The sequence below is a fragment of the Salvia splendens genome, chromosome 6, assembly GCF_004379255.2.
Source record: "Salvia splendens isolate huo1 chromosome 6, SspV2, whole genome shotgun sequence".
NCBI lineage: Eukaryota > Viridiplantae > Streptophyta > Magnoliopsida > Lamiales > Lamiaceae > Salvia > Salvia splendens.
The window spans coordinates 12,666,835-12,679,710 of NC_056037.1; the positions used below are offsets into that span (position 1 = coordinate 12,666,835).

At 40.7% G+C, this 12,876-nt stretch overlaps 2 protein-coding genes across 2 annotated transcripts; one reads left to right on the forward strand and one right to left on the reverse strand.

The window, feature by feature from the left end:
• The first annotated feature begins 334 nt into the window (after window positions 1-334).
• Window positions 335-5,229, forward strand: LOC121809746 (serine/threonine-protein kinase SRK2I-like). Its single transcript, XM_042210521.1, has 8 exons — window positions 335-848; window positions 2,941-3,015; window positions 3,097-3,198; window positions 3,296-3,349; window positions 3,437-3,529; window positions 3,728-3,820; window positions 4,035-4,238; window positions 4,612-5,229. Exons 1-8 carry the CDS (start codon window positions 687-689, stop codon window positions 4,873-4,875), a joined length of 1,047 nt encoding a protein of 348 aa, XP_042066455.1. The 5' UTR covers window positions 335-686; the 3' UTR covers window positions 4,876-5,229.
• Window positions 5,230-6,168: 939 nt separating this feature from the next.
• LOC121807396 (dof zinc finger protein DOF3.4-like) lies at window positions 6,169-7,139 on the reverse strand. Its single transcript, XM_042207611.1, has one exon. The coding sequence runs from the start codon at window positions 6,888-6,890 to the stop codon at window positions 6,300-6,302; it is 591 nt and encodes a 196-aa protein (XP_042063545.1). The 5' UTR covers window positions 6,891-7,139; the 3' UTR covers window positions 6,169-6,299.
• Between the last annotated feature and the right edge of the window lie 5,737 nt (window positions 7,140-12,876).

A 12,876-nucleotide genomic window follows, 5' to 3' on the forward strand; every position in this document is an offset into this window, starting at 1 on the left:
CTCTCGGTACGGTATATACCGTATCGATCTACCCCTACATACAATGCAAAAGAACACAACTTCCATGAAGTCAAATACAATTAAAAAAGACTATTTATCTTTTTCTTCACACACATCATCATCTAAAATATAGTTTAACGTGTAATATGAGTGGAAAGTTTTATTAGGAAGGAATTAAAAAAAAGGTTTGAAAATATAGGGGTATTATTATTACTGTATTATATAATCGATAAAAAGTCGCTACTCCGGATACCAAAAAAACCCAAAGGTTTAAAACGTGAATCGAACACGCAACCTTGTGATCTGGAGTCAGACTGGCTACCATTGCACGACGGATACCGGTGTCTGTGTCTGTTACATTTTTTGATTTTATAACTTATCGTATAGAAGAGAGTAAAGGAAACCGAAGTTAAAACGACATCGTTGCGATTTCGTCTCGTCTCGTCTCGTCTCGTCTTCCTCACAATCACAGGCGCAAAGGAACCAAGAAGAAGATAATAATCACATCCACAGACCACAGTATCTGTCATTATAACCATCGCTCTACTGCTTTCCAGTTAGCCACTTCGCCAATCTCGTGTTCCCCGTCGAAAAACCACCGCCGTGTGCTCCTTCGAGCAGTCTGAGTCTCGGTCAACGGAGACGGAGATTTCGAGGTTATACTAGCTGAAACGTATCGGGCACTGATGGCCTTGCCTCCAGGTATGGATATGCCGATCATGCACGACAGCGATCGCTACGACTTTGTTCGAGACATCGGCTCCGGTAATTTCGGTATTGCCCGATTGATGACGGATAAGCAGACCAAAGAGCTTATCGCGGTCAAGTATATTGAGCGAGGCGACAGGGTCAGTTTTTTACCTTTGCTAATCTTGTTTTTCACTTGATTAATTACTTAAGTTGATTTAGTTTATTCAATTTTTTGTGCAAATCGGGGGTTTTGGTTGGATTTAGATTTGGGAATCGTATTAGGAAGAAGGAACCCCTTTTCTGTTTTCAAACTTAATTTTGATTAGCGACCTTAGTTCGGTTTAAAAGGGCCAAATAGGGTAGTTAATTTGTTAGGCAAAAACTTTCGTTATTCACAATTAGGCTTTATTTATAACCCCAAATTAGGGTTTTTAATCTGTGTTTAGAGTTTATTTAACATAATTTCAATTTAATTAGGACGGTTGCCTCAATTTGTTATTTCAGAGCTATTAACGGAACGAAGGATAAGCAAGCTGAAACTGCTGGAATGTAATCAATCTGTATATATAGTGTCCAAAATGCTAGATTGATGAATGGAATCTAAAGATTCGATTGCAGTGGCTATTTTAGCAAGTCATTAACCACTTTAGCCAGGCCTTTAGGATTGATCACTCAAAGCTGAATTAGGATTTGAGCTGCTTTGCTTACGTGATAGCGCTTATAATAAGGTTGAAAAGGCATTCCCTTTCTCTCATTACAACGCTAATCTCATAGTTGCCAAGTCTATCAAGAACTTACCAAGAATATAGTAATGGAAGGAATTACAACACCAATTATTGTTGGATTGAAATGTTCCGGGAAGCAGTTTCTCCTGCATATACTAAGCAAAAACAACAAATCATTTCTTCACTGCATCTTGTGATTCAAGTAGGAGAAATTTCTAAAGTGTGACTTCATTGAGATATAGCTATTCATGCTCAAAAATAAAAATAAGTGTTTGTGAGTGAATGTGTATGTTTACTGATGTCATCAATCACGGGTATTAAGCGCGCAATTAATTTTATGCGGCAAGCGCTTGTCGTTTATTACCGAATGAAACCTAACATTTCACTCTCACATTCATAGAAAAAAAAGGAACGCGTTGCTATGTTGGAAACAAAATCGTTTTAATTTAACTGTCCAACTACTGCTAAACGACATTATGCTTTCGTCAACCCTTACATCTCCACAACCTTATTCTGATAGTATACAATGCATCTGAATCAAGATTTCAAATTCAGACCTCTATATCATCACTTATAGCTCTATGGTTCAATTTCTACTTAAGAGCGCATAAGAAGCATCTCTCTCTCTCTCTCTCTCTCTCTCTCTCTCTCTCTCGCACACATACCCCCACCCGCATACACGCTTTCATACATACATAAAATCATCTGACCTCTGCTGCCTCACTCTTTTATTTCTTCCTCAATTTGACCACCACCTTTTTTGCATTTCCCACCTCAACCTGCTGGTTTATCATCAGATCCAGTCAAAAGAGTTCAAGTAAAAGCAAGTGAATCAGTTAATACCCGTTTTAGTAGAGTTCGCACTTGTGTTAATGGAGTTTTTTGCCCAAAAGAGATTTCCATGTAGCGTGCAAATTGTGCACAATAACGATCAATATGATCTAATTAAGGATATTGGATCTGGGAATTTCGGAGTAACCCGGCTCATGAGAAGCAAACAGTCTAATGAACAAGTTGCTATTAAATACATCGCTAGAGGCTGCTCGGTCAGTTATTACTTAAGTGCACATGATGCCTGTTTAAGATATCCTCTTTCTGTTTTTAGAACTGGCTATTGGGGTGTTAAGCTAGAAATTATTTGTTTTTCAGTCATACAACTCTTAAATTTTTTATTATTTATGCAAACAAATATGCTTCTAAAATTTAGATTGAAGATTATTATGATAATTCAAAAAGTCCGATAATGTATGTTTTGTTTAATCTGCTTTGCTTCCTATAATGTCTACAAAAGTTCCAAAGAGATCATTCTCTGATTTTCTGTATTCAGATTTTTCTGCTTGAGGTTGTTCCAATTACTATGGCGCCTACTAAGCTGGTTTTGATGTCATGATAAGGGATTATCCAAGTTCCGAAAGAGATGCTTGTCTTTACCTCCTTTTCTTGTCTAGTGTTATACTTATGTTGCAACAGAGACTTGTTCCAATAAAATGTCATGAATAACAACAAAGTAATGTGTGGAATGCAGATAGATGAAAATATTCAGAGAGAAATTATCAATCACAGGTCTTTGAGGCATCCAAACATTGTCAGATTTAGAGAGGTTTGTTATCGATACTCTATTGGCAATATATGAATTTGGAGATATTTATTGTGAGCAGCACTTCTGAATATTGCACTTCAGGTGATTCTAACACCTACCCATCTCGCTATTGTGATGGAGTACGCATCTGGAGGAGAGTTATTTGAACGCATATCTAATGCAGGACGATTCAGCGAGGATGAGGTCCTTTATTTGCTCTAAATGTTTGTTTTCCCTTGACTCTGTGGCTTTTCCATGTGCTTACTGCTTAGTGTGTTGTTTCCGAAATTTTGTCATGCAGGCTCGTTTCTTTTTTCAACAACTTATATCTGGAGTGAGCTACTGTCATTCAATGGTATCAGAATTTTACAATCGGGAGTATTTTTCAATGATGATATTAGAACTTTAATCTAATATCTCTCTCCTATTTTTCTTGATAAAGCAAATATGTCATCGGGACTTGAAGCTAGAAAACACACTGTTGGATGGAAGCCCAGCGCCTAGGTTGAAGATATGTGATTTTGGGTATTCCAAGGTAGTCATATTGTTAAGTTATTTTCTTATGCATCTATTGATCACTCATGTCAAAACTCCCCAGTAGCTGAGATTTTCAAATAAGTTTTTGCTATTTTGATCTGCTTCATGGTATTTTATTCTCATTTTATATGCGCCAGTATCTGCTTATTTAATGTCATCTTCTACTCATGATTAAATTGTAACTCTGCTTTTGCAGTCTTCTTTGCTGCATTCACAACCAAATTCTACAGTGGGTACTCCTGCATATATTGCTCCCGAGGTGTTGCATAGAAAAGAATATGATGGGAAGGTAAAACAATGCATTGCCTTGTTCATAGAGAGTTGTACTACGATTCAATTTGCTACATTTTTTAGCAGGTGGTTAACCTGTCTTCCAGTTCTCTCCCTCTCTAACTTGCATGAACTTTCATAAAGCTTTCAGGAAGACCCTAGCCCGTGTTTCAGCATTTACACAAGTAATGTTCTTTTTTTATCTGTTAATATTAAAGATGGATTTCCTACAGCTTGCAGATGTTTGGTCATGTGGAGTTACATTATACGTTATGCTGGTTGGTGCTTATCCATTTGAAGATCCTGAGAACCCGAAGGATTTTCGTAAGACAATACAGAGAGTCATAAATGTTCAATACTCTATTCCTGAAACTGTCATGATTTCTGAGGAATGCCGTCATCTAATTTCTAGGATCTTTGTGGCTGATCCTGCACAAGTGAGTGATATGATCTTTGGCATGCAAAACATGTTTATAGGTCATCACTAAGGCCTTGTTGAGAAAATTAAAATGAATCTTTGGGAAGTAGAGATCTAACAGAGAAATACCAGTAGACCAATTTTATTGCATACAAAAGGATAAAGCTGAACAGACCGATTCATGTGCACGAGGTCTCAATTTATATACCCAATTCTATAGTCTGACTTGACAGAATCTTGGCAATAACTTGAACTAATTACGTATTTTTTGCTTGCATAATTATATAATAGAGTAAAAAACAGTGGATGATTGCAAAACTTTCTGTGCTGTATATATTCTATGTTCATTTTTAGTTACTATAAATGGGATTTTGTGATTTCTACTTGGCCAGCGCATCAGTATGCTTGAAATCAGGAACCATCCGTGGTTCCTCAAGAACCTCCCAGCAGATCTGATGGATGAAACAACCCAATTCCAAGAGCTGGACCAGCCTATGCAGAGCTTGGAAACCATAATGCAGATAATATCCGAGGCCACTATACATCCAGTTGGTTCATATAACCTAGACATGATGGATGATGATGACATGGATGACCTGGATTCTGATCCTGATCTTGATATTGACAGCAGTGGGGAGGTGATTTATGCCATGTGATTTGCTACTTCAAAGATTGTGCAAGCATCGCCAGCATATCGATCAAGTTTCGTGGTTATGGGAGTCTTTAGTTCACAGGGTGAATGAATGCAAGCAATGGTTAGCTATCTGTGGTTGGATAGATATTCACTGGATAATTACTGCTGGATCGGTTTATTTTTCTTATTTCTTATTTTGTATATGTAGTTGTGTTTGTATATGCATGGTGTTGTTCCTGTATCATTGTATTTATATATTAGGATTTGCGAAAAAGTGGGGACCGAACTGAATGTATGAAGTCAGTGTGGTTTGTGTGAACTTGGGTTTGCGTTTTACTATTTGTTTTCATTTTAATACTGAAATTTATTTATGTAATTCTTGATTTATTTTTTAAGGATAGTTGTGGGTTGAATGAATAATTTTCTGAAGCTCAAACTCCTCATGTCTGTTAAGATGGAGGTCTTTTGAGGAGAAAGATTGAACTTTAGGAGGAAAAACAGAGATTTAGAAAGAAAAGATTTTAGAAAATGGCGGTGATCGAAAAATAGCAGTAGAAAGAAAATGGAAGAGAGAGTAGCAGAGGAGATGAAGAGGGAGAGAGTAAGGTTAGAGAGGCATAGAAAAATCCAAAATTATCATAATATATTAGAGTAATAAAAATGTAACATATGCATGGTGTTAATTTATTATACGAAAGAATAGAAAATAAAGTATCCAGGTTTAATGAATGGGGCTAGTTGTACTGTAGATTTAGTGAATTATTATTCGGGTCCTTTCCTTCCACGAGTTTCAATCACTGATGTGCATAATGTAAATTATATTGGGCCGAAGCCCAGTTCAGATCGTTAGTAAATCCGCCCATATAAAACAATCTGATGAAAATATAACTGCAACCGTAATATATTGAAGAAAATTGATATGCATATGCTGAGCTCTCCCTACTTCACAATCACAAATTTATCTCGCCCAATTCTCAACTCTCTATCTCAACAAAATTGATTCATTTTTCTCTGAAATTCTTTCCAAATCTGTCTACCTCTCTATGAAAATTGAAATAATTGTATAAATGTTCGATCTTTGAGCACACAAGTAAGAGTAGTGCAGAATGCAGATTATGAGAGTCAGATAATCTAATAATGCAGGTAGCAGCAATAATATTGTAATTAAGGACTAAGGAGCATAACGAAGATAATATTTTATATTTCTCCTAAGAGTTCAATTCTTCACAAATCTTGAAGTGAAGTACTAACCATTTATGAAAATATTAGTATAGGAGAGCTAGAAAAGCTAGGTATTAAACGGGGAGTGCATTCATTCTGGAAATACTCACATTGTAAATAAAATTTGAAGCCACAGAAACATAGATTAATTATACTCCTACAAATTACTGCTAATCTTGATTTTTTTTATAAAAAAAGAAAGAAAAACCACTAGTAATAATCCTTTTACTTAAAAAAACATCCAGGAGTGGAAATAGCAAGATCTGGAAATCCGAAACAGTCAGCCCCAACAAACCCACCCTCTCCACTCTCCAGCTGCCACGTATGCCCTGCCACGCCGGGGTGACCACCACCGTTGCCGCCGTCCACAACCGCAGCAAAGGGCCAACTCTCCCTCGCCAGGCCAAACCCCATCTCATCAATCAGCACCGGAGAAGCGTTCACCAGAGTAGTGAATTTGCCAGCGCCGCTGTGGCTGGGCACCAGCTGGAAGTGGGAGGCGGCGGCGGGCAGGTGGCGGTAAGCGGAGGAGAAAACGGCGGCGGCAGGAACGTGGGAGGTGCGAGAGCGCTTGGCGTTCTTGCGGGTGCTGCCGCCGACGGGGATGTCGCGGAGGGTGCCGCCGTGGGTCCAGTAGCGGCGGCAGGACTTGCAGAAGTGGCGCGGCTGCGAGAAGTTGTAGTTGTTGTAGTAGCAGAACTTGGTGTTGGTGGAGTCGCAGCGCGGGCATGGGAGATGCTCCGGCTCTTGAGGCGGCGGCGCCGCGCCGGCCTGCCCTGACTTTGTCGCCTTCTTTTCGCTTCTGTCTGTCGCCATATGCCTTATTAGTGTTTTTGAGATACCAGTAATTTGTGAAGGTGGAAGCTGTGAAAGTGTGGCTTACGATTTCGGAATTAATATATACTAGTTGAGATTTTATTGTGTGAAGAGAGAGAGAGAGAAGGATAGATAAGAGTGTGGGAGAGTGAAGAGCAGCTTTTTCAGAGGTGTTGGTTGAGCACAAAACATATGTTCAGTCGGCTCGAAATTGGCTTTTCTGTTTCGCCTCCCTGCTGGGGAACTACTACTATATATGCATGGACCAAACTATAATCATACTACTATTTGAGATATATTTAAGAAAAAAATTGCTTGTTGGCTCCAATGAATTGAAACATTGTTGTCACAACTTAAACTTTAAAAAATAAACTAGTACATGAGAAATTTGATATTGGAGTATAATTTGAAATTTGATATTGGAGTATCATAGTTAAACTTAAATATCATCATAAAGTTTATTATTTGTAGCATTCTTTTCCGCTAGATATCATTGTAGTAAGTTTATGAATGTAGGCAGAGGACTATATTAAAATATGGAGTAGCATAAAGAGTGCATGCATCTTTCATTAAAATTATAGTACTCCGTCGTATATTGCGCAGAACCGGTGCTGGATATAATCTGAAATACAGTGGGCTTTTGTATTGGTAATTTTGGTAGCCTTTAAAAGTTGTTTGAAGAACCACAAACTTTATATTTTGTGCAAATTTTCCACGGTGCAGAACTGCAAGAGGAATACATAAATTTATGTCCCGCTACATCCAAAAGACTATAAGTCCATCCGCGTCCCCATCTCTTAACCGTCTCATATCTTCACTATTCATGAGCCACACTGTACTTTTCACCCATTCTCTTAACTAAGAGACATCATCTGCATCTCTTAACCGTCTCTTAACCATCTCATCCCTTAACTATTCATTCAATTTCATTTTTTATATTTATTTTCAACAAATTCAATTAATAAAAACACACTTCATTAAATAAAATACAATTACAATTTAAAATCCTAAAAAAATAAAATAAAAGTGCACAAGCCCCTTGGCCTAGCGGTAAAGGGTGCCGGATACCGCGTCCATCCTGGAGGTCTCGAGTTCGAACCCTGGGTGGCGTAATTTGTCTTTCCTCCTTGTTATAGGAGTTGATTTGTAATTTCCTCCTTCATATATATGATATAAATATATGAAGTTAATTTTTAAAAAAAAAAACAAAAAAAAATACATAATTAAAATCTAAATAAATAAATAAATAAATATAATTTAAAATATTAGAAATTAAAAATTACACATTTAAAAACTACTCCGCCGGCGAATCATCCCCCGAAGGCGGTGGCGGTGCACTCAAGCCACCTGTAGGCGGAATACCAATTTGTCTTGCCATATACACAATCCGGCAAGATGGGCTTGATATTGGGGAGGCGTCATGCGGGAAGTGTCCATCGTGGCGGTCAAGTACATGGACAATAGGGTGTTCGAGCCCGAGACTGAGCCCCCGCCTGGCTTGATTCGCCTCGGCCCCTCCTCCCTCTAGCCGCCTTCACCGCCTTGGTCCCTTGCGGCCGACGGCGCCCACTTGAGGAGCCCCCTGCATTGGTGGCCGTGCCCTCAACCTCTTGTGAGGCGTCCGTGTGTTTCGTGCGTTTCGAGCTCGAGTCCGTGCTGGACTGGACACCGCCAGCCCACCTTTTAACGTCTTTGACCGCCTCCCAAATATCAACATGTTTGAATTCTTTGTTGTTGTCGTCAAAAAAGACTCGCATAGCCGCTCTCAGAATGTCGGCTCCACTGGCTCCGCTTTGGTAATTCGCCCTTCATTCTTGTAGATCCCGCAAAAAATTTTGACATCTCTGTCGACTCGGTCAAAATGACTGCGGAGCATCTTCATGGTGCGGCGGCGGGACCCCTTTGGCTTGTTCTCGTTGTAGGCGTCGGTGACCTTTTTCCAAAAACACTTGTGGGTTTGTTGATTCCCGGCGATGGGATCGTACGAGACGCTGACCCAAACGTTGAACAGAGTCATCGTGTCGTTGCGGCTGTATGGATGACGGCCTACATCCTCCTCCTCCTCCTCAGCCGCCTCCTCCTCTTCCGCCACGGCGTCGAATGCGCGACCCCCCGGAGCTTCCACCGCCTCGTCCTCCTTCCGGATCGGGTTCATCTGGAAAATCCACCCTAATTTGGGATAATCCCTGCGATTACCCATACCTTGGGGCGGAGGGACGAGAATATGCATCCACATCAAAATAGGGTCGACAAGCCTTGGGTGCCCGACGTCGACGAACTGGAACCGGAAGCACCCAAGACATTGTACATGCCCCCCAGTCGCCAAACGTGTTCAAGTCATAGCCGCCAGAGCCGCCAGAGTTTCCGTCGCCGGACATTTTGAGATGAAAATTGGAGAGAAAAGAGAGATGAATTGAGAAGAATAGATGTGTGTTTGTGTGTATAATGAGAATGAAAGAAGAGTATTTATAGAATAAAAAAAAGAAAAAAAACTAAAAATTAAAAATTACCATTGAACGATAATATTACCGTTTTTTAATTTTTATTTTTATTTTTTTATTAAAATCAAATTTTTAAAAAAAATTATTTATTGCGTCAACATGACGACGCCCACTCGCGTACCGGCGAGTGGGCGTCACGCCTAGCGCCAGCGCTCGCCATGTGGCGCTGGCGCGTGGCGAGACGTCTCGCCAACCCACCCTTCGGGCCGAGACGAGACCGAGATGGATGGCTGCATCGCTGTCTCGATGTCGTCTCATCTTAGAGAGACGAGACGACATCGAGACAGCATCGAGACGCGATGCGGATGGCCTAATATGGAGTTACATTGATTGTTTCTCTAAACATGGGGGCCTATCCTCTCTCTCTCTCAAAAGAACAGAATGGAAAAATAACATTAGAGCACCCGCATCACTTCTCGATGCGGGCTCTATCTCGTCTCGGAGAGACGAGACCGCATCGAGACAGCGATGCGGGCTACGTCTCGTCCCTATCCCGTCCCTTGTCTCGCCGCGGAAAGGCAGCGCACGAGACAGCTCGCCACGCGCGTTGGCCACGTGGTGAGCGTTTGTTCGTCCGTGACGCCCACTCGCCGGCCCGCGAGTGTGTGTCTTTAATTTCCGTTGAAAATGTTTTTTTGTTTTTTTTAAAAATTCAGGAAAATTTCAAAAAATAAAAAAAATTCCAAAAATATACTAGTCGTTTATAGCCTTTTTTTACAAATTTTTAATTTCTTTGTATTTTTTTAAGCCCCCAATCACTTCTATAAATATCAAATCATTCCTAAAAATTAATCCACCATAAAAAACTCTCTATTCTCACTCAAACACTCTACATTCTTCTCTCAAATTTAATCCATTCATTGATCAATTTGAGCAAATGCGTCGAATAATGGAAGAATACCTAGAAGAAGATCGACGTAGGGAGGAGAAGGAAGCCACCGCAAGGTTGGTACGCGATTACTTCTGTGAGAACCCGGTATGGGGAGAGACCTACTTCCGTCACCGTTTCCGCATGCAGAAACCGCTATTTATGCATATCGCAAATACATTGGCAGCCCGAGAAGAGTACTTCCAAGAAGGGTTCGACGCCTTTGGCCGTCCCATTCACACGACGCTCCAGAAATGTACTGCAGTAATCCGTCAGCTTGCTACTGGACAAACGGAGGATTTGTTCGACGAATACATGCACATTGGGGAAAGCACTGGGAGACTGTGTTTGATGAACTTCTGCAAAGGCGTCCGGGCAGCCTTCACCGATGAATTTCCCCGGAAGCCAAGCACCGCAGATTGTCAGTTCCTGCTCCGACTTCACGAACAAGTGCACGGATTCCCCAGGATGCTTGTCAGCGTCGATTGCATACATTGGCAATAGAAGAATTGCCATGTGGTGTGGAGGGGGTTATACACGAGCAGCCATAAAGGCACCCACCTCACCGTTATACTCGAGGCCGTTGCCGACTACCGGCTATGGATTTGGCATGCGTATTTCGGGGTCCCCGGATCGAACAACGACGTCAACGTGCTCAACCAATCTGACCTCTTCAGCGAAGTTTTGAATGGTAAAGCGCCGGCCATCAACTTCATCGCTAACAACCGCCATTATAAAATGGGATACTATCTTGCCGACGGCATCTATCCGAAGTGGCCATCCTTCGTGAAGACGTTCAACAGGCCGATGAACGAAAAACATGTTCTTTTTGCGCAGAAGCAAGAGGCTGCTCGCAAGGATGTGGAGAGAGCGTTCGGGGTTCTCCAAGCTCGATTCAACATTATCAAAGCCCCGGCTCGTACGTGGTTTATGGAGAATATGGTCAACATCCGTGCATAATCTTGCAAAACATGATTGTCACTTGGTGAGGTCGAGATCGAGATCGACGGATTGGAATTGGATCAAGTTATATGGAAGATAACCGAACCGGTCGGATCAGTTAGCAAATTGTCGTCGCCACTTAATCAAATCAATCCTCAAACTGACTCACGCAAGAAAATATTTATAACTCCCGATTTCGCACTACTTTAACGGTAAAGCGGCAAGTTCAGGGTCGATCCCACCGAGAAAAATGTGTTGCGAGTGTGTGTTTAGTGAACAGGGGGGTTGGTTGTGGCCACGCTTTAACTTGGGAGTTTTTAAACTATTGGATTATACTAGGCAGAAAATTAAGTTGACTAACTACTTGATCAAGCTCCGGAACATTATAACTAAATACTTGAAAAATTAAAGCTGCGGAAATTAAAATGAAACAGTTAACACAAATTCCGAAAATAAAAGAACTTTGATTCCAAAATAAGTCTCAACAGAGTGCGCGAATTGAAATACAAGCATAGACTAACTACGAGCATTAATTGAAATTTAACTAAGCTAAGCTACGAGATTGAAAGAACTGAAAGCGAGTAAACCGAGCGATTCTCGGATTGAAACTGGAAACAACGTCTGGCAGAACCAAAGTTGCTGTCGCGTTGAATCTCTTACGCTTCACTAACTAGAATTCTTTACTAAGCTATGCTAAGAACTGGACGAGAATTTAAAGTTAACTAAGCTAAGCTAAAACTAACTAAGGAGCGGATCCTCTTCATGTGGTAGCACATCCTCTATTTATAGGCTCGGCACGTCCTTCAGCTGGATAACGATTTTTGGCAGGAAATATTCGATCGTGCCGAGAGTGAGCAACTCTTTGATTGCCACGTGCCCTTCTTCGACGCTTTTCATAACAGAATGGTGGCCCAACTTGTCATTTGCGTCTCATGTATCAGCACGTGTCCTCTTCTTAGAGTGTTGTCCTTGATAACAGAAAGATGCGCACCGTTAGCTTTACGTGTCCTTCCTCTAGAATTCAGTGGTTCCCTCCTTGACTGCTTGATCACCCCTTTGATCAACTCCCCCGATTTATGGCCTTTTTTCCGCCCTTTGTACTAACTTGATCAGTTTAGCCTTGATTCCTTGGTCAAGATGCATTCCTGCACTTTTAACACTTGTTTTTGCGCAATAACAGATCAAGTAGCGTACTTTTTACCCTTAAACCAATGCATGAAATAGGCCTTATCATCGCTGACGAAGGACCTGAGGCGGGAAATTGGTTCGACCTTGAAACTCCGGGAAGCTCTACCACAAGTAGTCCGCCTCGCAGTGGAGTGCATCCGTCTTTGCAAGAGCGACTGTCTGTTCGGGCAAGGACACGTGATTCTACCATCCACGCCCAACTTTAGGAGGATCTAATGGAGCACATTTGGGCAAAATTTGGCAACCAGTAGACGCACATGATCGTCATTAGACAATCTTTCTTCTGCTTCTTTGAGTTTTGAGATTTTGAATTTAGAGAGAGTGAGCGGAAGATTTTAAATTATGTATTTTTAATTTTTTTAGGATTTTAATTATGTGTTTTTTTTTTGTTTTTTTTTTTTGAATTTTAAGTTGTAATTTTATTTTATTTAATGAAGTGTGTTTTTATTAATTGAATTTGTTGGAAATAAAAATAAAAAATGAAATT

What these genes read in the sequence shown, in the direction of transcription:
- LOC121807396 (XM_042207611.1), bottom strand. Translation starts at nt 6,890, where the DNA reads ATGGCGACAGACAGAAGCGAAAAGAAGGCGACAAAGTCAGGGCAGGCC.
- LOC121809746 (XM_042210521.1), top strand. Translation starts at nt 687, where the DNA reads ATGGCCTTGCCTCCAGGTATGGATATGCCGATCATGCACGACAGCGAT. An exon ending in GACGATTCAGCGAGGATGAG is followed by an intron (nt 3,199 to 3,295) that starts GTCCTTTATTTG and finishes TTTGTCATGCAG; the next exon opens with GCTCGTTTCTTTTTTCAACA. An exon ending in GAAAAGAATATGATGGGAAG is followed by an intron (nt 3,821 to 4,034) that starts GTAAAACAATGC and finishes GATTTCCTACAG; the next exon opens with CTTGCAGATGTTTGGTCATG.